We start from the raw sequence: 27,462 nt of genomic DNA on the forward strand, positions 1-27,462 counted from the left end.
TATATATATATATATTCAGGCAGGACTGACAAGTGGATAATATATTTAAGATTTAGATTTAAAATTTATATCTAGATTTAAGATCTAGATTCATTATTTAGGATTTAGATTTTACCATTTTGTTAATACTTGGATTTAGATTTAACATTTAGATTTGCTCCTCTTTGGTGAAATGTAAACATGATAATATATGACGGTTGTTTTAGGCATTTTCATTTTAAATGTGATGAAAGTTTGCTAAAAGCAAGTTAAGTATAAAAAAAAACTGTCTGCTAAATCTTTTACATTCAAATTTTACCCTTGGTGCCAAATACTCATTTAATGATGGTCAGTTAATATGTCAAATGGCCTAACCTTAATAAACAAAATATATGTTCTTTCATTTGTACTGGTTTAAACAAAATGCACATTTCATAGTGCATTTTGTCTTACCAAGCTACTGCATGTGGGGTTGTGAGGTCATGGGGGTTCGGCTCCGCCGGGCCACACGGTCAACTAGAACAGTGGCACATTGACAAATATAACATTAACGCTGCTTTTCACATTTATTTGGCTGGAATGGATGTTTTTCATGTTCGTCTGCCAGAACAGATAAAAGATAAGTGCCAAGAGAAAACAAGTGTACACTTTCTTTCAGAAAAGTCCAAGTTTTTAATCAGCAGTTTCACGCCTGCATTCATAGCTCATCTCTGCTTTCTTTGTCTCCATGGAAACACACTGGTTCATTATTTATGCTTTACGTTGCCTTTCCCAGCTCAGCAGCTCTGCTGCTTCCGTACATCATGTTTTATCCCCTACATGTTCGGTTCTTCACATTAACTCACATGTAAAGCTTTTATTCACTATAATCAGCTGCAAACGGAGCCCTGCTGTGAGCCTATAAGATGTAAATGACTTTGTTTCAGCACATTGCATCAAATCAGTCCATGCACGGTAAAAAAAAAAAAAAAACGTGTTACAGTCTGCGTTTCTCCTGAGACCACATTCAAAATAAAACCTAACTCCTCCTCAGCTGAAGGTCTCTGACAGAAGCAGTGCTCACTGAAGAGTAAAATCATGATGAAGATTATAATAATGGCCTCAGTCAGAGAGAAAGCCCAGCTTGTTCCTAACGAGCAGGAAGCCTGCAGTTTGGGGTTGAATCGTTCTGGAAAGTTTGAGATAAACCCACAATCAACCTGGATGCTTTGAACTTCTGCTCAGAGACAAAAAGGGACTCGGCAAGAGCAGCTGCTGGACACATTTAGCTAATGTTAAAGTGTAACTAGCCCCCTCTGAAAGCTAACAGATTTTGAAAAAATTCTCCAAAGCGTGCGGATCCAAAAGACAGTTTGAATATGATTAAAGCAGGGCTGTAATCAGAAAGAAATGACCACTGTTGCTTACTTGTAAACTTTGTCCCTATATTTATTGACTTTCCAGTTGTGTTTAGATGCTGTTAGAGACTTACGGTGACAACATAATACATGTTTGTAACTCAGAAAAGTGCAAGAATATGCTGCTGGTAAATATCAGGGATTGAGTCCAGACCAATTCTTCTAAGATCAAAACCAAAGCCGAGGCCAAACATGACAAACATTTCAGGACATTACTTTTTATACACCACAAAATGCAGAAATGACTTGAAAAATGGTTAATTACTCAACAAAACTACCTGGTTTAGTAATTAACCAAGAAGCTGGTATTAAATTAATAATCTTCATAACAAACTTCTAAGTTTTTAATGCAGCCGTACATTGATGTACATTCTCTAAACTGAATAAGTCAGCTTACATTGCACGACAGTTGTACGTAAATTTAAAAAACAGTAAGAAGTTAGGCATAAAAAATTTGTCATAAATTTTATATGACCATTCGAATAAAAGCAATTCAACAGAGTAATACATGTTAAAAAGCTTACTGTTCCTAAAAACACATATTCTGGACATATCAATAAATTATTAGGCATTTTAATAATTTTAATAAATTTCAGGTCAAAATGAGAGAAAAAGACAACTTTTTCAGTCAAGCTGAGCTGAAGTTACAGTAGCTTCAAAGCAAACACAAATCATGCTTAATCAAATGAAATGTTTTCACTAAAAACAAGCCTTGACTGCTGCCTCTAATACAATCAATGAGCTGCTTTGTGTGGGACGTCTGGAAACCCTCCAGAAAGCAAAACCTGCAAGCAGAAATTCACACAAGCGGCACTTCCCAAAGTTAGCAGATCCCTGTTCTGGCACTGAGCTAGTTTAAACACAGAGCGCCAACAGAGGGGGAGGGGGAGGGGGAGAGGTCGTGGAGGAAGTGAGACAGAGAAGCATGTTTGACACGGACTTAATCCCTCAGCTTTCAGTCAGGCAATCCCAGTGCGCTAATAATACAGGGCCTTAGCAGAGGAAGTGGAAGAAGAGAAAAAAAATCAAAGGATAGACAGAGGGTGGGGGGGATCTCCTCTAATTCACACTTTACTGTAAACAAACACAAAACTTACATCTGAGTACACGAGGTAACACACGCATACAAGAGAGTGAGAACAAACAGCCGCCATGTTTGTGCTCCCTTCACGTTTGATCGGAGGCAGATCCCACACTCGCTTTTAAAACACAGAGTGGAAACCAAACCGACAGATTTCAGCCACGGTTTACACTAAGGCTGAACAACAAATCAACAACAACACATATTTGCAATCGATATGTGATCAATGTCAACAGATTATATCAATACATTCATTAAGTAGTTTTACTGAACTCCGATCTAAAACCGCACAGCATTCTGGGAGCTAGCTAAGGAAGGTTGGTGGAATCAACTAACTCACTCACTCTTTGGTTACCTAGCAACTTGCTCACTCTTTGGTTATCTAGCAACAACCTGCAGAGTAACTTGCGCAGCAGAAGCTTCATGTTTCACCATCGTTCCTCATAACTGATTAAAAATAATTAAACAACGGACCGGAGCCAAAACTACAGATAAAACAGGAAAGGTCACGTCACCAGTTTGGCAGGATTTCAGACATTTAAAATAAAAAACGTAATCAATATTTATTGATATCAACTGATATGAAACACTTATTTCATTTTTTTTATTTTCACTCATTTTTTTAATAGTAGTATGAATAGTTCATGTAAAAACTAAAAGAAATCAAAGGTGAAAAGGAGCAGAAAGGAGTTTTTCCACATAAAATAAAATTAGCTATTCAACTCAAAAGACTAGTACAAACATATTTCAAATAAACAAAAAATACTTGCATAAAAAAATACACAACAAATATATCAGCTTACTCAATGTCATAATAAATGTCAAATATCTATAAAGCGCTGAAAGAGATTTAGATTTTTCCTCTCCTCTTATCTCACCATCAGGATTATTCCATAAACTGACATCAATGCATCTTATTATACACAATATACAAGGACTTATTGTTTACTAATTCATCCAACTTATCTAAAACAAAAATTGTTTTGGATATTTTAACTTTTATATGTTTTTTTATATATATTTTTGCTTCTACTTATTCCTTTTCAGAACAGGCAGAAGATCTATAAATGTGTTATTTGTTTTGCTGATTCTGCTTCGCTGTCTTTCCATCCAACTGTTCTGTTCTTGCAAAGGGTCTGAAACAAACCTAAACCTGATACTATGCAGCAACAGTCGCCACAAAAACACCCCTGCTCTACGTGAGCTGCGGCTCTCAAAGGTTAGGCCAAGTGTAAGGAGAAACATCGCCTTAATTACATCCTCTGCCAATTCACATTCTTGGACGGGGGGCTCGGGCGGCGGTCCAGAGGTAGCTGCAGCGCTGGGAAACTGAGCGCGAGGAGAATCTCCTCTCAAAGAAACCAGACCATCCTTCAAAGGGGTCATTCTCCACGGAAGTACCCTGAGCCCACGGAAAGCCGAGGGTAAGCGGCGCCTCTTTGGGCAGGCAAAAAGGAGGAAAAATGGGATTCTTATTTGTTTACGAGACCCGGTGCCAGCTCTGGAGTGTGACGCTGCTTTCAGCCGTGGTTCGACCCCTCTGGGCCTCCTGGTGCCAGGAATGCTCTGAGCTAGGAAGAGGTTTAGGGCTGCAGGACTGGGGATGGCTCTGTGCGTGAGGGAGCGACCCATACGTCACTACGAGCGGCGCGGACAGTCAGAATGAGTAAACAACGCTTAATGACAAACAGCAGAAGCATGATTCAGATGAAAACATTTCCCTGAATTCAATCAGGCATAAAAATAAAGGTCAGAACATCGTCTGTAATAATCTGAATTAAAGAAACAAGTCGGCTCATTGTGATGTAGCGAAATCTCAGAGGACATTAACGATTATTTAAACTATCGATTACTCTATTGATTTCTCCCTCAGAACTTTACAACACTTCAAAAACATAAAAAAATGCAAATAAATAATTCAGTTCCCTTTTTTTAAAATAAAAACATACATTTTGTTGCCTAATTTGCAGTAACATAGCATTTATTTAGTGTAAACTTGGTCATTTGTAGCAAAGGCTGCATCTGCAGCTGAAACTACTCAACTCTTCTCGCTTGACTGAACATTAATACAGAGTAGGGCTAATCTGAGTGGTTTTTTTTTTGGATTACTGATTAATAATTGGATATCAAAAGTTACTTAATAGATGGTTTTTTTTACTTAATTTGAACCAGGTGACAATAAGCCACTTTGGAAACTTTGGGCTACAACATATTCGCAGATAAAATCATTTTTGTACAATTGTAATGAATTACTGCTCTTAGTGTGTTGTTTTTTCAGTAATTAGCTTTTTTTTGAGTCAGTTTACTCCAGTTAACGATTATTTCAAGAACTGATTACTCACTATTAATCTGACTAATTTATAACTAAGGTTGAGAACTGAGAGATTGAGCGGTCACAAAGCTCCAATGATTTTTATTTCCAAAAACTTAAACAAAGCCTAGCTGGTTTTAGCAAATTTAATCGTATGTTAATAAAAATGAGTGTTTACCATTAAAATCATAAAATCAAACCAGGTCATGTTTATTTCTCCTGGAGCCAGCTCCCACTGAGCTAATAAACGGCTGAGAGGGAGGTCAGGACGAAGCCAGGGAGCCACTCTGTTTGACCGGCCTAATTACAACACAAAGTCCGCATCCAATCTCCCCGCAGAGTCCCAGAAAATGTCAACAAAGTCATGGTGGATAAAGATCAGAGGGACTCTGGGACCAAATCAGCTGAGGACAGAGACATCAGCCGGCAGCTTGGGCCCGGTCCACTGAGCTTGTGACAAGGATTTGGGCTCAGGAGAAAAACTTTCAGGTACCAGAGAAACAGGGACTAAATTAAGACTTGAGCTCCTGCAAGGAAAACTGTTTACACAACCTGAGAGCAAGTTCCTTCTTTCGGCCATTAAAAGACAAGAACTGAAGGTTCACTGATTAACTAAATCCAGGGAGTGGCTCTGGAAGTACGTCAGGATTGTTTGAGGCTCTTTGTTGGTGGTCCAGAACGCAGTACCTTACCAGAACTATCTATCCATCTTATACTTTAGTGTGTGACTTTAGAACCACAAACATCAATGTGTTTTATTGGACTTTATGTGGCAGAGCAACACCAAATAGTGCATAACTGTGAAGCAGAAGAAACAGATGAAGAATAATATTTTGCCTAATTCTGACACATTTACAAAAATCTAAAACAATGCGATTTCTCTCTTCCAAATAAATAAAATTTCAAATTGTTTTCTAACCTTTTTGCAAACAAAAATCAGAAAACATTTGCATTTGTAATCAGTCCCCTTTAGTGTGATACACTTATAAAAAAAAACCCAACAGAAATCACCTAATTGTGATTTACTTGTCATAAATGTGTTAATTCTGTGAAGGCCTCAGACTTTTCCTTTAGAAAACATTAATTTTCTAAAGAAAACATTAGAAAACTAGCATCAAACAAGTTTGAGATTTTAATGCAATAAAACAGGAAAAAGTTGAAGTCTAGACGCTGAACTCAACCTCATATAAAAGCAGTCGTTAGAAAAAGCAGAGGATAAAACAAGTGATAACTAATCCCACTCAGACAGCTATTCTTCACAGCACCTCAGCCAGGTTTAATCTGTGATCCGCTGCACAGGTTTCACAGCAGAAGTGTGTCATGTTGGGGGAAACCTCTGAGTGAGAAAGTAATGAGGTTGAGCAGAGCCTGTCTTTGCTGTTCAGCATCATTTCTCTGCAGACGGAGCACCACACACTGGGTGCTTAGAGCATCAAAGAGCCCAAAGCCTCGCTCCTACTCGACACGTCAATACAGGATCATTAATTAAAAATCACACTGGAGGAATGACTTCATCCAAACAGCTTAAACTGGAAGTTTTAAATAAGTTTATCATGTAAAAACGGCTACATATACAGTCAGTTTGTCCTACAGAAATTTAGAAAATTATCCCACAAGAAGCTAATGTTTGCTATATGAATACATCTGAAACACTTGCAAAAAATATATAAGAATCTTATTATATTTTATATACTGCTGACAGCTGCAGAAACATGCTGCTGTATTGGTGGTTAATGGAAATAAAATCATCCCAGGTTCATTTCTGTTAGGAAAACCACAACAAAAGAAAGAAAAAGTTTCAAGCATTGAAATAAAATTGTAAATCAAAGGTAATAAATTGGTGACATTTTACCACACAGTCTGGATCCCACTGGGTCACAAAGAGGCGGGAGGCTGCTGCTGCTCGTTAGCCAAACCAACCACAGATTTATGACCTCTGAGAAGGTCCTGTGGGACCAACAGGACACAGTTTAATTAATCTGAATTAAACGCTCTGCCCTTACAGATGCTTCCAGTCTCATTTGGTAATTAGTGGACTTTCCTGCCGCCAATGTGAGCAACCCTGACTAATTAATCACCTTTCACTTGTTTTTCCATCAGTAGCTCTCTTGCGTTGGTTTGTAAATCTTTATCATTAGGCAGAAATGTCTATGTGTCTGCATTCACACTGTAGCCTGAAGTGATCCAATTCCGACTTTTTTTTTTGCTTGTTTTGTTTCTTTTGTTTTTTGTTTTGCCGTAATGCGACCTGTATCAATCATTATTGATTAATTTTTGGTTTTAAATAACTGAAATACTGCCGAACTGGTGGAATGACGTTTGTGTTTTGTCCAGTTTTCTCTCCACGCTGTTTTTCATTTTTAAGCACTTATGAGGCACGTTAACTGCTGCTGCAACAGGTTGTTGCTAGGTAACCAGAAGTTACTCAACAAGTTGTTGCTAGGTAACCAAAAAGTGTGCGAGCTACTTGATTCCACCAACATAAAAAAATCTTTCATCCGAACACCCAGAATGCTGTGCGGTTCTGAGTCACAGTTTAGTGAATATTTTATCAGACATACTATTTATTGACGTTGATGACGTGTCTATTGCGATATAGATTATTGATTTACTGTCCAGCCCTATCTTTTAATAACCCATTTTTCTAATAACTTAATTTATTTGACAAAAACTACATTTTTATACACAAATCGTAATGTGTCCTTTTCAAGAAAACCCCCACTCTCAGTGAAACAGAAATGACCTTGATCATTAAGTTCCTCATCAGTGCTGACAGAGGAGAGGGGGAAAAAATCAGTAGAGCCACCAGGACAAAAGATTTAATCCCCTGCTTTACACTAGTCAGCAAGCCAAGGTTCAGTTAACCTGCCAGAGAGCAAAAACGAAACAAATCAGTCCTGGACAGGCACTAATGAGAGCCAACGTGGCTTTAAAAACGAGCCTTACAACTCCAGCTCTACCACAGCTAAAACTGCATAATGTCTATTAGATCAACTCTCCTTCATTAAAGTTAAGAGCCCTCGTTTTGGTATTCATTTAATTTAAAAGCAGGAATCTCTGGATCTGGTGATCAAAAGGGGAGCAGTAAAACGCTGTAGTGCTGCGGCGTGTTTGAATTAAGCAGCGCTGAGAGGTGAAGCACACTCAACTTCTGCCTGAATGGACACTAAAGGCTGACTGGGGACTGACGGCTGCAGGAGGAACAGATTTATGCTGCTAACCCGACTCAGTGAATTAAACACAAGACTAAAAAACAACCGCAACCACATCTAATGTCTCAAATATAACAAAGATCATCTTTAATTACCCTGAACCCTGGTTGCACCCTATCCTGTGTGCATTTCTGCTGTCATACAGAATTGTAATAATATTAATTACATCTGCTGATGTTGAGATTGTTCCTCCTCCTCCTGTCTGCATCGAAATAAAAAAAGCAGCAAACTATAACCTCTCGTTCTACTAACTTCCAGCTTCACGGCAGAAATACTTACAACTGTTTTAGAAAAGTTAGATGGGCCGTATATTAAGTATTTTCCAGGCACACAGTGAGATTTTATAGGGAAATCAAGTAACTATGTTACTTTCAGTTGTTAGAAAAATGCTTTAATTTGACTTAAAAGAAAATCGACTGTGCAATTTAACGCCTTGATATTGGGACACTGTCTCTTTAAGAAGCTCCTGCTCTTTCTGGCACTCAGCCTTTGGCATTTCATCAGAACAATGCTCCTCCATGATGCTGCTAACCTTCGTTCTTAGAAGCGTTTCACTGAGAAGTAGTTGTACCTATGCTGAGATCAGCAGCCTCACAGTTCCACCAGGTGTTTCCTAATGTTTCCTAATTGCTGCTGCCGCTAGTCTAGAGGAGCTGAGTGAGGCAGAAGCTCGACTGGTGACTTCAGCTCCAAGGAGGAGCTACATGTAAATACGCTTTCTAATGGTGCGTTCACACCAATTGCGTTTCACACGTCATGGTTTACATTCATTGTATATGTGGAGGTGCGTTTCGCAGCGCAATTTGGAGCATTTGAGAGTTTTGAGCATTTGACGCAGGACGGCAACAGAAAACAACGGCTAGAGCGATTCTGATGCGTCTGATGCGCCGTCGACACACCTCCACATAGACTTTGAATATAAACCAGACGCATAAAACGTGTTTGGTGTGAATGCACCATCATCTGCATTCAAGGTGCACGCGCGTCAAATCCGAAGCGTCGGACGCGTTTTTGGTGTGAACGAAAAAATAGCAACTCTCAAAGGCAGTGTACATAAATAAGTAAATTTAAATAAATATAGTAAAAAACAAACAGAAACAACAGGGATGTTCAGAAAACTATGATCAGGTTTTGGAAGTTGAAAGAATCAAAGCAAAACTCCAGGTAAGTTTTTGATGGGAGAATAACATAATAATATAAGCATTAAAATTAAAAATACATACTGTACACGTAAAATTTTTTTATAAAAGTTACCTACTGCAGCTTTAACTGTAGGAATGACTTCCTTTACTCTACAGATCGCAAAAAGTGGAAGTCTATAACTTAAAAGCAATTGCAGATTATAAAACCAGTCTGTAGATGGGATTAAACTGGAGTTACTGGAACATAATGGTTACTATATTCTTCCAAAGTAGTCTCCATCCACAGAGCTCTACACTGATGGTTCAGGGTAATCTCAAAAGTGCTATCTTCTGCCTCAGTAATCTGGTTTTACCCTGATTCAGGGGGTTAATTTATGGCCTATGAATACTTTAATCCAGGAGAAATTTTCCCACAGTGGAAACGTACCTAAACGTCTCGTAGTCTGCTACCAGGTCTCTAGAAAGCCTTCATTTGTTGTTTCACTGTTTAATCTTTTTTTAATATTAAACTGGATCTCTGTCACAATGAAATCAGCTAAAGTTTAACCATAGTTTGGTTAAACTGTTGTTTTGTTTGCCTCTTTTATTACTCTGGTCAAAGTGTGTATTTTTAGTGGAAACGTCAAAAATTCACTGGTTTTGCGTCTGACCCAACGCCACTGCTGTTCGAAGTGTTCGTCTGTTTTCATGACTCTTCAGATCCTGACCCAGAGCAGACCCTCCTCATTTAATTCTGGCAAAATTGGTCTAATTTGTCTAGAATAATTTGTTCTGGTTTCTTTAATGTTTGGGGTAAAGTCTATTTTACTTTCTTTTAGGCTAATAAGTGATTTACCCTTTTACTGAACTCTTTAGTTAATTTTTGTTTTTTGCTTGTTTCAGCTAAATTAGGAGTTCTTTAAAGTTCACAGCATGAAAAAAACACTAATAAATAGCCTGCAGTTCCTCCTTAAATCACTTTCAACTACAGTTTTCTAAGTTAACTTCCCCATCTTTCACTTACTTTGCCGGTTCTTAAAGTTGAGGCAGTCACATTTTTGTTGTTGATTTCTGAGCTTTTCATTTTGTAATGGTTTTGTCAGCTGATATTGATTACAAATAATTTTAAATTGTCTTTAAGAATTATGTTATAAGCATTCAGGTATGTTTTCAAGCCTGTCATAAACGGTCAGTAACTATTTATTACAGGAGTCATTTATTTCACACTGTGAGTGTTAGAGAGGCGATGTTGGTCAACGATTGAAAAGATTTAACTGTAAGCTGTCTTTAGCATTTTAAATGAGTTAGCACAGTTAGCATAGCCATCAGCAGACAATTACAAAATATAAAACAAAGCAACTTGGCTGAACGTCATTCTACCTTCCTGTTATCTGTTGAAAGTCTGGCTCTCTCTCACCCTTCAGCAGCCAGAAGTTTTATGGTGCATTGTTTATCATAAAATCTGTTTAAGAATGTAATGTCAATTGTTTGTTTTCATAATAGCAAGACAAAAATCAACAGTCAAATTAAAATGCATTTTAATTATTTTATCCAACATTCAAATTTGTCATCAAGGTGAAAAAAGACAGAAAAAAAGGATTTTATTTGCAGTTTGAGATCCATTTGGTATTTTAAACAATATTTTGGAAAACATTTTCCTACAAATATTTCTAAATGTATTCTAAAATATAATTTGCACAAGTGCATGTCTTAGTGATATTGTATAGTATCTGTCCTCTGACTCTGGTCCTATATGGTCACTGATTGAAATAAAAATTATTTTTTTAGCAGCCATTCACCAGCCAATTCTTATAAAGATGAAAACTGACCATATATTTTTTCTTGTGCATCTTTAGTTATAATCCAGTTATTTTCTACATATAAAGTGCAGGTCAAGAGTCGCTTTTAGAACAATAAATAGCAAAAATTAAATGCTTTTAAAATACATTTTTAGAGCAGATAAAAATTGCCGAGTGAAGCAGATTTGCCATGAAGCCAGACGAAAACGCCATTGTTGAAAAAGAAAACGGTAAGCGCGGCAGATCACCGAGCAGCTCGTGTTTAACAGTAAACCAACATGAAGAAAGAAGGAAAAGACACCAACTCCTACACAACAGATTCACTGATATCAAGTAAAGAGCCAGAAATTTCTCTCTCTGCTCTGCAGAGTAAAAATGCGACTTTGTTTCTTCTTTGTTTCAACACAAATAAAATTGAACCCATCTAACCTTGTTTTTGAAATAATTGTGTAAAATTGGGTCCTAATCTTCTGCAGAGGGTCAAATAGAGAGAAAAGACAACAGATCAGCTGTAATAACGACGGCAGCAAACGGCTCCTGATTCCTGGAGCTCCTGTGGAGTCAATAATGAAAACTGCTTGTGCTGCTCAATGTCACACCAAGGATATCAGTCCAGAGACACAGCAAACCCACAATCCCTCGCCTGACTCCTCCAGCCAGCTGACACTGCTGCACAGAGGTCATTCGTACTCATTTTCAAAATGTGCCTCAGCAACCCCCAGATAACATTTTATTTTTTTTTTTTTTTTTTTTTTGCTGCATCTTCAGAAAAAAAGGGAAAAGCCTCAACAGCAGGACATTCCTCAAATCCTGGCTCTGCACAGAAGCAGAGGAGAAGAAGGTCCGTCTCTCTTCCAATCACAACATTTGCATATCAAAGGAAAACCTCTGTCAGCACAACAACCGAGAGACGTTAGCATGCAGAAACGTGAGACACTGCATTAACGCCGCAACGCGATCAACAAACAAGATTCATATTCTACAACAACAAGCAGCACAAAAAAATGTCAAAACTTGAAGATTTCAGAGTGAATGAAGCGAAGAGTTTAATCCATCTCTTGCTGCACGCCTCCAGTCAGCTGGCTGAAAGGAGACTACTCTTTTCCTTTGCTTACAAAATATGCAAATTTGGCTGGTTAGAAAAATTATGTTACTGAGAAGCATAACTAACAGAGCGTCACCTATCAGTCTTATTCACTGCAAAAGCACAAAATCTCACCAAGTATTTCAGGTGTAGTTCCTACTAAAGATGTCTTAGTACACCTGAAAAAAGAGAAAACTAACTCACAATTAACCTCAGCAAGAAACAGGAGCTTGCTTTAGCTCAGACATGTATTAATACTGATGAAAAAGTGTCAGTGAAATAATCTGCCAGAGGAACGAGACATTTTAACTAACAATATGGAAAAAATGTTTCGTACTTTTCCATTTATATTAAGGACCTAAACAATATTCTATATATATCTTGGAATATATCTTATTCCAGGATATTTGCATTATCAACTAGACCAATAATAGGCAACATTTTGTGTTTTTACAGTGTTGAGAGCTACATTTGTTTGTTCAGGTAAGTGCAAAGCACCAACTAACATTTCATTTTCTCTGGTTTTAGAATGAAAACCACTGGGTTCATATTTTAATGGTAGTTCATAGTGTCTTCATGGTGGAAATAGCTGATAAGAGGCTGCAGTGGCACCTTGTTATAGTCAAAGTTTTGCTCAGTAAACAACACAAATACAAAAATGTAAAATATAAAAGCAAATAAATGTCACAATAACATAACACTTAACATTTAACATTGGAAGCAATGTCTGTTGCTTCTCTGGTTTAAAGAAAATCAATTGTATCATGTTTTTAAATTAGTATGTGCATGTGGAAAAACGTAATAATTTTATGATTAATGATCAAACTGTGAGAATCTGAACCTGCTGTTAATTATCACAACAGCAGGTTCTGATTCGGCAGATTGTTTTATTGTAACAAACATTAACAGATTTACCTCAGTGATTTGTTTATTCTCACTCAGCGGTGAAAGAGACATTTGTGCCTCATCCTGCATTAATATGAATCAGAAATAAAACATAAAAACCTCCTGAGCTGCAGGGTTCTCCACCTCCGCTGGTCGTATTTCCCAGCTGAGGCGAGTAAAACCAGGTCACAGCGAAGGCTCAGCCTGACACTAAACGAGTGCAACAAAGTGGAAGTGTAGCAGCCAGCAAGATAAACATAATCTGCAGAGCGCACAATGTGTGGAGTAACGTCGCTGCTCAAACTCTGTTTTGTATTTCAAAGGAGGAGAGAAGGAGCAGTGAACTCCAGATTAGACGAAATGACTGGAATTCAAAGCATTTATCACCATTATTACGTTACTTTAATGAGTTAAACTCGTCACACGACTTTTAGGAACCTGCTGCAACTTCATCCACAACTATTTGATCTCCTGTAGTTATAGCCATAAAACATTGTTGCAAATATTGTTGATATTTCTCTAAACTCTTCCTACGCTTGATATCCCGTTCACACATATTTCACTGATGTTGCAGAGTTTACCTGCGTCAGGTTCGTGAAAAGAGCTGGTGGTGAATGAACAGGCACAACAATAAACTTGATTTAAATTTAAAAAACGTATTAAATGAATAAATTAACATCATATAATTACATCCAGACAAAATTTTACCAACGACAGAACAATTCCTCCAAGCATTTGCATTTCAAAAGACGTCAAAAACAAAACAAAAATAAATAAATCAAGGACAGTTTAGACAAATTGCTGCGTGGGAAGAATTGCTTTCCCTCGCAATGATGTTCTAGTCAAAATTTGACTTGATGCATCTTGAATACTGACAGACTGCAACAAAACAAGGTTTTTACTTTACAGTTTTATATCTGCATCTTGTTTGTGAGTTATCTGAAGTTTTATATCTTTTTTCTTTAGGATACAAATCCACCACAAACTTATGTACAAAATGCAAAAGTAAATAAACAGAAACCTTCCATAAGAAGGAAAGATACAAAGAAAAAATACAAGTATGGATTATTTCAGAGTTATTTTTATCAGATATTGTCGCCATCTTAGTTTTGGTTTTGTCCTTTAATCTGAACCAAAAGATATTACACACAAAAACTTGAACACAAAGTCAATAAGTCGATTTTCGACCAGTTTTCTGCACCAGAGTGTTAAAAATGTATGAAAACGTTTTAAATTTTAAATGGACATTTCTTATCAATGTGCATACAAAATAGACCAGGATGTATTTGTTCACTTATTGTGAATGAACGCAAAACTTTTGCAAGGTAATGCAAAAGAAAACAATTCCCTCATTTCCAAATGGTACAAGGAAAACTTTAAATAACCTTTAGAAAATCTGATTTGTAATATTTATAATAAATTCTGGATATTAATATAAAGTAATAAAGGATGATTTATCACTACTGCAACGTAATGTGTGTATATTAAAAACACAACTTCCACTTTTTTAATAAACCGAGACCCTGCAGCCCCTTTAAATTAGGACAACAGAGACTTGGGGTGTGATATGTGTCCAATCATTAATTTCCTAAAACATCATCACCCCAAAAAGAAAATAGGTTAAATCAGGTATAAATAAGCAGCCTGGTAAAAAAGGCCAGCGTCACCAGGGGAAACGAGTGGACACAAAGACACGGGGGGGGCGGCTGCAGACAGGACCCTGTCCCATTGTCTGCTGGGACACGGAGGACAAAGCAGGACAACACCAAGATATATGCAAGCTCCGCAAGACCTCACCCCAGCAATGTGCCGACCCTAATCCCTGACACCGCTTCCCCTCCTAACCCCCGGATGATGTCATCGCCGCACCTGACCGGACCCATCCGGACCATCAGGAGGTTCTGCTGCTGAGAAACAAGGCGGCAGCAGGAAACCGAATACTCTCTCAGCGCATCTGTGTCCCGAATCAAAGGGCTTAATGACGACGGTGTCATGTGGCGCCGAGGTTTTTAGGCACAGAGGGCCTCTGGAGTGCGGCAAGGCCTGACTTTACTCCTGCAAAAACACAAAGTCCGACCAAATACCTACTGCAAATACCTTAGTTCACTTTAAAGGAGACAAAACTAACTTACAAGCAACTGTGCAGCAAGATGTAGCAGCTTGTTTTCAGTTCTGTCCTTGGTTTGTATAATCTTAATTATCTGATTGGTGGTGTTTTTATTGTGTTGGACCCAATACTGTCCAGCTGTGATAAAAAGCTAATTATTTTAAAGTTTTTGTTTATTCACATCTGTTGCCTTTTGTACGTCAAAATATTCCAACATTTCTTCCATTATTTGCCTTTTATTTTAAATATATTTAGTTGTAAGCAATGGCAACAGCAAAAAAAAACAAAAACACAACTTTTCGCACAAATTAAAAAAGTTGCAAAAGAAAGAGAAAGAAATTGAAAAGTAAACATTGCATGTGTACGTCAATAATTCCTTAATGCTGATGAAAAACAACTAGTTCCAGTGAAACCAGGACTTTTTTCATCAATATTAATCAATATTAAGGAGTTAAACTTAAACAAGCTGCTACATGATGCATACAAACACATTTTACAAAACGGGGGCGAGACAAGAAACGTCCTTCTCAGTCAGTTTATTTGCTTGTTTATTTTCAAGGATAAAGCGCCAGGATTTTAAATAAAGAAAAACAAGCTTATAGCCAAAACTATATTAAAATAGAACGTCAGTAAGATTAGCTGCGTTTCCATTAAACGTAGCACTGCACAACTTGAACTTACAAAAATAAATTAGCTGAATGGAAACACGGCAATTTGGAAATGTTTAGATAAAAAGTTTTTGCATTAGGAGACAGTGTTTTCGCATCATACACAGGATCAACAGGAAGTGGTGGCACGGTTTGTTTAGGTTGTGCTGCTGGCCCCACCAGCTCTCACAGATTCATAAAAGGTTTTGGGTGAATCCACAGCTCCTCTATAAAATCCCCCACTACAATTTCACCAAAACGCCGCACACGTAGCCGCTTCTTGACCCTTTGCAACTACGTCACTCGTTCGTTCAAGGCGCCATGATGGACGTCGGAAGTGAGGGACAGGAGTGTTGAACTGAGCGACTGAAAATGTTTTCCCAAAGTGTACGAAGGTATTTCCACCAGCCCAAAAACACTTGTTAAGATTTTGTGTTTTTGCAGACATCTTGTGGAAACTTTTTGCGGCTGACGCCGATGCATGTCCAGTGGAAACGTCCTGCAGGACAGGTCATGGTGTCCCTGAGCACCACAGGTCTGCAGAGGGCCTTACATGCTTCATCGGTAACAGGGAACAGGGGGACAGTTACTCTTTAGAAGTTTATGGGCCTCCCCTCCCCCTCATTCGCTCCACAAAGGAGGCCTAACCCGTTGTCCCCACCCACGAGGAATTTCTCAGGCATTGCTGGGCTCTCCATGACAACTGGGTGCTTAATAAACCATTTCTCTTAGGCATTCTTCCTTTCACAGGGGGGACAACAGTCAAAGCAGGGAGGAAGGGGGAGGAGGGCAGAGGAGCTCGAAATGATTGGAGGGAGCAGTGGAGGCTGCAGGGGTGAGACTCGGATAGATAGAAGAAAAATGGAGAGTGGTGACAGAGGGGGAAACAAAAAGACGGAAAGAGAAAGAGGATCAAGGTGCAAAAACACAAAAACTTTCCAAGTATTTATGGTTTCCAGTGCAAATGACTTAGTATAAGTTAAATAAGACAAAACTAACTCACAAGTAACTTTTCAGCAAGATGTTGGAGCTGATTTAAGTAAATGAATGTATTAATATTGATGATAAAGTACCAGATCCAATGACAGCAGATTATTTCACTTTAAAAAGTAAAAAAATATATATCAATATTAAAGGGGCAGTATTATGTGTTTCCAGGCACATAGTGAAGTTTTATAGCATATCTACCTACCTATATAAATAAATTGTTCTTTCTGATTTAGCTCCTTGAAATTGGGCCTCTGTCTCTTTAAATACTCCTCTTTCTGAAAATCCGCCTTCAGGAAGTCAACACAACATGGCTCCTCTATTAACCCTTTATAGATGTTTGTACCAGAGTTTCACTGAGCAGTAGCTCCTATAAAGAGCTCTGCTGATGCTCAGCTCCACCAGATGTTTGCTAATTGCTGCTGGCTAGTCTGTAGGAGCTGAGTGGGAGCTGCTCTGTGAGGCGGAAGCTTGAAAACTACATCCCAAGGACGACTGAATGGTTGCCATGGAGATTGAAAGATTTCTCAAACATGCATGAAAGAATCAAGGCAACACACCAGGTGTGTTTTTGATGGAGGAATTATGACATTATGTAAAGCTAAAAAAGTCAATTTTAGAATTACTGACTTAAAACAAGATCCTATATTTACTGAAAAGTTATTTGTAAGTTAGTTTTGTCTTATTTCAGCTGTGCTAAGGTATTATTTGCAATAGAAACTGGACAAAAATACTTGGTGAGATTCTGTGTTTTTGAATGTAGGAAAAGTTTGCGGCATCAGAGATTCAAAGTGCGACTAACGCCGAGCAACGAGGGCGAGAGAGAAGAACGGATGATCCTGGTCTGCAGACTACGACTGAATCCTCTGACTGAAGGGCGAGGAAAACAGACATCAAGAAGAGGAGAGATTCACACACACACGCACCCGCGCGCACGCACGCACGCACGCACATACACACACACACACACACACACACACACCCACACACACACACACACACACACACACACACACACGCGCATTTCCAGTTACCTAAGAAAGTTCAGGACAAAACAAAAATGTATTAAAATATTCAGTCAGATTAATTCCACTGTAGCTTTACTTTGTAAGCTTGAAATCTAAATAATTTATGCATGTTTTCAAAAATGTTTGAGAATCTTTAGACAGTTTGGTTTAAGATGATAAAATATTTCCTCAGTTTCCCAGATTTTCATTTTCTGGAAGGTTTATAAGAAGTGATTTTGTTTCAAGCGTTAATTTAGAACTGCTTGTGCTTCTGTGAAAGGATAATTCACCGTTTCAAAAACAAATGGTGCTTTGGTTTTATTCAAACTTCCATCAGTTTGTTTTTCAAAGCAAAATTTGCCTCTGAACACATTAATCTGATATTCAGTGAAGTTTATGCTATAGAATAGTAACCGTATGTAACTTGTGTTCCTTAGATGTTATAATTTGGTTTTCCACCACTGCCTATTTTTACATTTATTTTCTGTAAACCTTCCTTGATGATTTAGCTGAAAGAAGTTTCCACTTTACACCATTTTTTATTCCAGTTTTGAGTCTGAATTAAGATTCTTTTCTCTTTATAGTGGCTGCTGATTGGAGACAGAGTACATTAAGAAACTACATAGCAATTATTTTAATCTGAGTAAATACAAATGAAAGAGTGAATAGTTTTGATGCCCAATGATGATTATCTAAACATGCAATCAGAATACAGAAAAAGGTTATGCTTTTTATTTATCTTTACTTCTATTAATATCTGGTGTTTCTGCTTATTTATTCTCACTCCTCTGTCAGAATATCACACATTGAAGCTTAGATGATTCAGGTGTAAAGCATTAAAATATGCCAAACAGTCAGAAAGTGATAATACGGACTCAGTTGTGCGGGTTTTATTGTTTGCTCGGGTCGCCAGCCGGCTCACACATTTCCATTGGTGAAGGAGTTTGAGCTTCACCTTGAACTCACACCTGGCTGCTGAGAGATAAAATCCCCGCTGTCCGCCGATTGGAGAGCTTGTACAACCAGCAGTGAGGTGTGATCTGAATCAAACCGCAGCCATTAGTCTCAGACGCCTGTCTGTGCATTGAATCTCTGAGCAAAAATGGAAAACATAATTTCAGAGACATAATTTCATTAAAGAGTCTCTGCAGTCGGGGAAAAGTTTGGAGCATGTTGTGGCAGAGCTGAGAATTTCAACGTACCTGTGCCAGACCCAAAATGGTGACTTTTTAAAGCAAGGAATGCATAAAGATTGACACATAAACAAAACCACTGACTCCACAACAAATAGAGCCCATATTCCAAATACCAAAGATAATAAGCTGCTGAGTAGTGAGGGGGAATAATTAGCTTCTCTCTCTGGATGAGAACGATCAGGGCTTTCCGCCGGGGGAAGAAATCTCTGCAATCAAATGCAAACAGGCACTTATGCAGGCTCACGCTTGCCTGGGAACGCTGAATGAGCCCCTGCGTATGTCAACACCAGACTGAAACATCCAGGATACAGATGCACGGATCTAATCCCGCAGATGAAGACCTGCGTCTCGCCTGCCATGTGACCAGCATTCTGCTAACAGCCTGGAGAAAAAAAACACAGCCAAGCCCTCTTCTGCCCTGGAAAAATTAATTCAGGATCCAACACTTCCACTCGTAAGAGAGACGAGTTTATTAAGAGTTTCATCTTGCAGCCAGTGTCTGGATACTAGTGTCATTAATCTGGCTTCCTAACCGGCTCGTGTAATTAATTCGTCAACATTACATATTTATGCACCACTGGCAGCAAATCCCCCAGCTGTGTGGCTGCAATGTGCCTGATTATGCCTCTGTGTGATTACAGTGTTTTATTACAGTATCATGCTAAAACATCTGAACGAAGCTCAGCAGGAGTCTGTCCGCTGCTGCGTGTCAAAGTTATTTCTGAACCTTTGTTTTGAAGCGAGTGTTTGTTTTTATTATCCTTTTAACAGCTTCTGCTCATGTGACCTGCAGAAATGAAAACCTGGATGTTAATATTGTTGGTATCCATCACCACTTCCACTGATATTCTCCTTATTCTCCTATAATGTTTTAGAGGAGTTGCTGTGTATAATTTAAAAATATGTCACCTTTTTTATTTAAAGCTGCAGTATGAGACTTTTAGAAAAACAAATATATTTTACATATTTGTTAAGCATGTAATGACAGTTTGATATGAGACAGATGATCTGTGAAAAGATCGATCTCCTCCACCTCCTCCCTGAGCTGCTGCTGCAGAAATGCTCCGATCCCGACCAAAACAACCAATCAGAGCCAGGAGGCGGGGCTTAACGCTCTCAATAAAGCACATGTACTCACTGCTAAATGTGCTAATGGCAGAGAAACAATTTACCTTTACAGGAAAACCGTTTATCCTCCATCATCAAGTGGCTATGCTAATTAGCCTTGGCATTCAGCATGCTAAGACCCGCCTCCTGGCTCTCATTGGTTGATTCTAGCCAACACCAGGAGAAAGCAGAGGAGATCAATTTTCTTCAGATTATCTGTCTCATACCAAAGTATCACAACATAATTACAGTTTCAACAAACATTTTTATAAAAGTTTTAGCTTTAATTTTTGTTTAACCAGGTAAATTAATCTAGAATAAATTCTCGTTTTCTGGAACAACCTGTTCAGAAAACATTTGACAACAGAATATCGTACAACAGAAAACAGAAGAAAATATTAAAATAAAGAGAAAAAAATAAAAATACAACCATATTCATGCTGACTAAATGTTTAAACAAGTCAACAGTATTTAAGAGCAGATATGTCGATCAAGTGCTACGGTTTTTACTGAGTTGATCAAAGTTATTACTAAAGTTTAAATACTTCTGAGTGAGTTCATTCTATATCTGCTTCAAGAATCCCTTTGTAATGTGATATTTAATGTTTTAAACAGTAAAATACCTGCATAACATCAATACACTAAAGCAAGATAAAGTTACCTCAGTTTTTTTAATAGCTTTATTTCATTGTGATTTATTAGTTAAATATAGTTTAGTTTCAGCTTAATTTTTATTAGTTACAATATATTGGCTTTTTCATACTTGTGTTAATATTTAGATGCAAATTTAAAACAAGTATTGTGATTGTGAACACCGATTAGGTAATGAATACTTAACAGAAGATAATGTTTCCAAAAGATTAATTCAGTTATTGTTGAACAAACAGCTGACTCTGTTTTTGGTTAAGTCCCACTAGGAGGAGCATGGAGAGACGAAATGTGCTGACAGCTGACGTAAACTGCTTGTGTGGAAAAATACATAAAAGGCTGATGAATAGTGAAAACAACCTGCTCTCTTCTCATCTTAATGTAAACTGTTGTAAATAAAACAAATCGTAGATTCATAAACACAGAAGCGAAGGGTGTTATATCTCTAATTGCACTGTTTTAATTAGTTTTATAAACTCACAATATATGTCCAGTTAGTTTTAGTTTTTCCCCCATTAATTACTGTTAATATTTATTTCAGTTAATAAAAATGTTTTTGTTATTTCATTTATTTTAGCTAACAGCAATAACCTTGTCCGTTTCACGAGAACATCGTTGAAAGTTGAGCTTAGAAAGGATGATGGTACAAAGAGACCATTAAAAATCATTTATCATGGGGGGCCTCCTAAAGGGGAACGTGGAGGAGAAAAGAAAGGCGGGACCTGGGAGGTCCCTGCAAGATGAGGCCCCTGGAAAATTGGGGTCAGCCGCATCCAGAGACGCTCCTCTTCCTGTTTCTTCTTCTCCTCTTTTTACAGTACAGCTACATGTTCCTTCCTCTGCCCTGTTTACACAACAGGTCCTCCCTCCCTGCTCCTGTCCCCCTCCATGTCCTTCTGTCTCCGCCAGGGGAGCAGACACATAAACCCCAGCAGGTGCTGGACGCGCCAAGGGAGACCTGGCCTCTAATTGGTCCTCAGCGGAGTCACAGCTGTTGCCCCAAACCTCAGCCTGGTATGAGCCACAGCCCCCGTCGCTCCATCGACAGCTCACTATTGTTCTCCAGACGGGCAGCGCTGAGCCACAAAGTACGCTAACAACTGCCCACGCTAACCACGCGCTAGCTGCTCCTCAGGGACAACGAACTGTCCAACAGGAGAGCCTTCAAACACCGACAGCCACTCTCACCTCTCTTGTTTCCAGGATTTTATCGAGATATTTGTGGATTTTATCACAATGTTTGTAGATTTTATCACAATATTTATGGATTTTGTCACGATGTTTGTGGATTTTATCACAATATTTGTATTACTCTAGAGATAACGATAAAAATTATGATATTTATAGGTAGCTGAATGACACATCACCCATAGTGCCAAAAATATAAATGCCGCTCTTGAAAAACTATTTCTTCATGACGCCACATAAACAGCAGTGTGATTTACATCACTAAGCTGCACAGAAACTTCAATTAATCAGATCTTTTAATTTACTGATATTTTTTATGCACTCATGAAAAAAACACAGGATAAAATAGTAAAAATGACATTCCAGTCAGTTTTTTTAACATTAACTAAAATGTATCATGACAACAACGAATCAAACTTTTTCACAATAAATGATAAACGATGCGATAAATGCTCACTTCTTCCTGTAAATGTCCAATGTTTAATTTAAGCTTACAGTTATTTTTCAGGTTGTGCCAAGGAGTCCAATCAGCACCAACATCTCACACAGTCACACACACCAATACACGTCCACAAACACACACAAACACGCACATGCACACGCACACACACACACACACACACACACACACACACACACACACACACACACACACACACACGAGTGAGTTCAGTCTCTGTTTAAGAGAAAATTAACCTTGATTGTTTACTATTGCTGTCAAATATGACGACTGTTTAAAAGTTCATAAACATTTTTGAGATTGGAGTCATTTTCCCTTTCATCTCTGTCTCATTTTGGCTAGCTGTTAGCATCAAAACGAACCAATTACTTGTCCACAGCAAGTGAGATATTACCTGTCTATAACCTTTCACCCTCACCTTGAACACTAAACTGCACTGCAAAAACACAAACATCTCACCGAGTGTTGTTGGTCTAGTTTGGTGAAAATATCCTACTACACTTTCAAAAAGACAAACCTAACTTATAAGTAGGTTTTCAGCAAGACATAGGAGTTTGTTTTATGACAATATCTTGTCAATATTGATGAAAAAGTACTACTTCCACTGCCAGATTATTTCACTTTTAAAATGGGCAGAATGTCTTGCTATATAATCTATATAGCAAGACATATAATGGATCTTGTAATTTTTTTTCAATATTATATATTATATTTATTCAATATAATATATTTTCAATATTAAGGTATTTTGTTTAGTTAAAACAAGCTCCTATGTCTTGCTGAAATGCTACTTTTAAGCTAGTTTTGTCTTACTTCAAATATTTGCAGTAGAAACAAGACAAAAGTACTTGGTAAAAGTTTGTGTTTTTGCATTGTATCCTTCCAGACATGTGATAAAACATTGATTTCCAAAGGTCTAGTCAAGTGAAAAGAAGCCAATCAAACAAAAGCCCTGTTGCAGACCACTCTGACTCTTCATAATCTGGGTAAATTGATCATAATTGACTTCGGCTCTTCATTGTGTGCAGGAATGAAGCTTTGATAAGAAATTAAGGAGGATGATCAGTCTGGCCAGTAGATCCCACAAGACACAGATGAGCTCAGACTAACAGCTATTTAAATCAGCAGACATTGCTAAAACAGACCTGGGTAAAACCAGGATGTGCTTAATTAATTGTTAATTATGGTCCATGATTAACAATGAATAACAATAAATGATTGAATGTGATTTCCCCAAGACAGGAAGGATTACACGTAATAATCTTCCCTCATGCATACATCAAACCTAAATCTGTATAAAATAATTGTCATTACTCTGTGAAGCCAAGTGAAAATGTTACGAGACAGGATACTACTGGTGCTATAGCACGCCTCACTGGCTTCATCTCATATTACGACAGTGCACTCCACTCACAGGGTGGAGGCTGCAATTATCCAGCCGTCTCACCTGACACGGAGATCCGCATGGAGGCCTCCAGGGGCCGGTTGTTATCCAGGGCCCGGCTCAGCTGGATCTCCCCGGTGCTTTGGTTCAGCAGCACCAGGTTCAGCTCGTTCCCCACCTCGAAGCTGTAGTGCAGCTGATCCGAGACGTCGGGGTCGTGGGCCGGGATGCGTCCGATCACACCAGTGGGGAAGCTGCTGGATTTGTCCGTCACGTAGTTGTTGAAGATGATCTGGAAGTTCTTCAGCACCGGGACGTTGTCGTTCTTGTCTATGAGTTTGATGTGGACTGTGGCCCGGCTCACCAGAGGGGCAGAGGTGGCCTGGACCACGATGATATACTCAGACTTCAGCTCGTAGTCCAGGTCTATGAGTGCAGTCAGTTCCCCGGAGAAGATATCCAGCTGGAACACCTCTGGGATGTTCCCCTCCACGATCTGATACATAATCTGCGCGTTGCTGCCTTCATCTGGGTCTGTAGCCGATATATGTGCAACCACAAGGCCGATGGGGCTGTTTTCTTCCACCATGATGTCAAACTCGTCTCTTTCAAATACAGGAGGGTTGTCGTTCACATCCAGGATCGTCACTTGAATGTTCACAGCTGTCTTCAGAGCGGGAACACCTTTATCTACAGCAAAGGCCTGCAGGCTATAGACAGGCACGTTTTCTCTGTCTAACCTGCGCAGCGTGCGAACAATGCCAGAGGTGGATTCAATTATGAAGTCCCCATCTCCGTCGTCCCCGCCCTGAAAGGTGTAGAAAACACGTCCGTTGAGGCCAGAGTCCCTGTCAATGGCAGAGACCTGCACCATGCTGGTGAACACCGGCACGTCCTCCATCACCGACCCCACATAGTGGTCTCTCAGGAAGCGGGGCGAGTTGTCGTTGACATCGTTCACTAGGATCTCCAGGTAGGTTGTGTCGGATTTCTGTGGGATGCCGTTGTCCCGAGCGGTGATGGCCAGAGTGTAGGAGACCTGGTCCTCGTAGTCCAGCTCCATCTGGGTGGTGACAGCTCCAGTGTCAGGGTCGATGTCAAACTGAGGGATGCTGTCGTCCATTACGTAGGTAATGCGTGCATTCTCGCCCGTGTCTTCATCGGTGGCGCTGATCACAACCACGGTCGTGGCCACTGGCCTGTCCTCGTTGATGTTGACGGTGTAGTGTGAGCTCTGGAAGACAGGGCGGTGTGTGTTGGCATCTGTGACGTTCACGAAAACCTTGGCTGTGTCAAAGCGAGTGCCATCGCTTGCAGTGACCGTAAGGATGTACTGGCGTTCCAGTTTGTAGTCCAAAGGTAGAGCGAGCGTGATGAGACCCCCTCCACTCTGACTTGTGATGGAGAATCGGTTGCGAGTGTTTCCACTGGATATTTGGTAAGTCACCACGCTGTTGATGTCCTGGTCCACAGCTGACACTGTCACCACGCTGGTCCCCACAGCTGCATCCTCATTCAGACGCATGTAGTATGCTTTCTGCGTGAACTCTGGGTTGTTGTCGTTGACGTCCAGAATGGTCATGCTGATGCTGGCGGACGAGGACATGACAGGGTAGCCATGATCACAGGCCTCCACTCCAAAGTTGTAGAAATCAACACTCTCCCTGTCCAGCTCTGCCGCCACTATTATCCACCCTGTGCTGTTGTTGATGGCGAAGGGAAAGTGGGGTGTGGTTTCAGTGAGGCGGTACTCCAACCTGGAGTTTTCTCCAGAGTCGGCATCTACAGCTTGGATGTGAATGATGGAGTAGCCCAGAGGAACATTCTCCAGCACAGTGGCCTGGAACGGGGTGCTGACAAAGATGGGGGCGTTGTCGTTGATGTCCAGCACCTGCACCGTGACCAGGCCGCTGATGTTGGACAGAGGAGGGCGTCCTCCGTCCTGCGCCCGGATCCTCAAGGTGTATTCTTTGTTAGCTTCATAGTCCAGGTGACTCACCAGGTCCATTTTACCTGTCTGAGCATCGATGTAAAACTGGCCCCGGGTGTTTCCGCTCATGATGCTGAAGTGGACCACAGCATTGCTCCCCCGGTCCTGATCTGTGGCGGTGACCTGCAGGATCTCTGTGTTTGGCGTCATGTCCTCTGGCACCTGGACCACGTAGCGCTTCTCGCTGAACTGAGGGGCGTTATCGTTATCATCCTCCACCACAATGTAAACGGAGGCTGTGGCGCTGCGGGGCCCGGGGTCACGACCCTGGTCGTTTGCCTCCACTAACAGCATATAGGACTCCACCTCCTCTCTGTCTACTAGACCTTTAGTGCGGATGACGCCGGACCTGGAGTCTATCTCAAAAACCTCATTGGACCCGTTGCTGTTGAGGATGTTGTAGAGGATGTTCCCGTTAACAGGTGCGTCCCCATCTGTGGCCCTCACGGTCAACACCTCGTAGCCGATCTCCAGGTTCTCCCTGATGCTTTCTTTATAGTCCTGCTGCTCAAACACAGGATTGTGGTCGTTGGTGTCACTGACGGAGACAGTGAGGGTCGCCATGGCCGTACGACGAGGTGAGCCATGGTCGACCGCTGTCACACGAAACACATGGGTGTCTTTTGTTTCCCTGTCCAGCACCTCTACTGTTGATACAGCACCATTGGCCGGGTCCACAGCAAAAAGATTGTTGGAGCGGCTGTCAAAGAGAGCCTCAATGAAATACTCCAGCCTTCCGGCCTCTCCCTCATCCACATCCACTGCCTTCAGGACAACCACAGCCGTCCCGGCCGGCTTGTTCTCTGCCACTGACACTTGGTACATTGGGGGCTTAAACTGAGGGCTGCTGTTAATGCTTCTCCTCTTCCTGCTCACAATCCCTGAATCAGACTGAGCTGCCCTCTCTAGGAGCTGCTGTAAGTGCGCCTGGCTGAATGGACCATGACCCACTCGCCAGTGGATGGAGATGGGCTTAACACCGGCTCCCTTCTCTGTGAGCACGTCACACAGCATGTCCAGCTCCAGGAGCCTGTCCTGCACCAAACACAGCGGCTCAGACACAAACAGACCCCCCTCTGAGAAGTAAAACTCCCGGCTGCTGGGGACCTTGCAGCGGAGCGGGGGCCCAGGCAGCAGACCCCCCACTGGAAATAAAGCAGCGCCTGCTCCGCGGCACTCTGAGCTGCGGCGGCTGAACAAACTAAGGACTTCCAAGTCCCAATCAGATTTCCTCTTACGCTTATGGGAACAGTTCCTACCGTGAACATGAACGTCATACTGACTGGTGAGGAGGTGTCTGTGTCCGGAGTCCCAGCAGTCCTCAACTATGTATAAAGTGAAGGGGTTTAAAGGCAGCGAGCGGCACCGTATCGAGTCCGAGAGGAGTACGATGCCCGCCGCCGCGTCCGTCTCCAGAAAGCGCTGCGCGAACCCAGGAGCGAGAACCTGATCCAAGGCGCACCATGCGCCGCGCTGCTCGCCGGCCAGGACTGTCCTCTCCCCCGCATCCTCGCTGATGTGGACGGTGTAAGCCCGCGCCAGTGAAACCAGTTCATAACACCACAGCATGAGCCGCAGCTCCCATCTAACGAAGTGCATCGCTCCTCAGTTTCCAGTCCGACAAGCGCGCAACTCTGCAGCTCCCCGCTTCTTTAAACTTTCCACCGGCCGCCAGTTTCCCTTTGTTGAGGAAGAGCCATGCTCTCTCCGCTCGCTCTGGAGGTTTGGAAGAGGGGGATCCCGCGGTAACCTTGTCCGGTCAGAGCTGCTCTCACATGGGACAAATACAGTCAGTCAAGTCGGGACAAGAAGCAGCTGCACCTCCGCTCAGTCTGCACAACTTCGCTTGAATGATAGAAAAATGGCTTCTGC

General features: G+C 40.5%; 1 protein-coding gene across 5 annotated transcripts in view; it reads right to left on the reverse strand.

Annotated features, from left to right (window-relative positions):
* The window catches only part of celsr2 (cadherin, EGF LAG seven-pass G-type receptor 2), an 81,919-nt gene extending 54,457 nt beyond the window's left edge, over nucleotides 1-27,462 (reverse strand). For 4 of the 5 annotated variants that reach the window (XM_017304905.1, XM_008409791.2, XM_017304906.1 and 1 more), the window contains exon 1: nucleotides 23,664-27,462. In XM_017304905.1, the coding sequence (XP_017160394.1) occupies nucleotides 23,664-27,189 (3,526 nt within the window). In that variant the 5' untranslated portion in view covers nucleotides 27,190-27,462. The remainder of the gene's footprint in view (nucleotides 1-23,663) is intronic. The other variant, XM_008409793.2, reaches the window with a different exon arrangement.

This window comes from Poecilia reticulata, linkage group LG5 (assembly GCF_000633615.1).
Source record: "Poecilia reticulata strain Guanapo linkage group LG5, Guppy_female_1.0+MT, whole genome shotgun sequence".
NCBI classification, from domain to species: domain Eukaryota; kingdom Metazoa; phylum Chordata; class Actinopteri; order Cyprinodontiformes; family Poeciliidae; genus Poecilia; species Poecilia reticulata.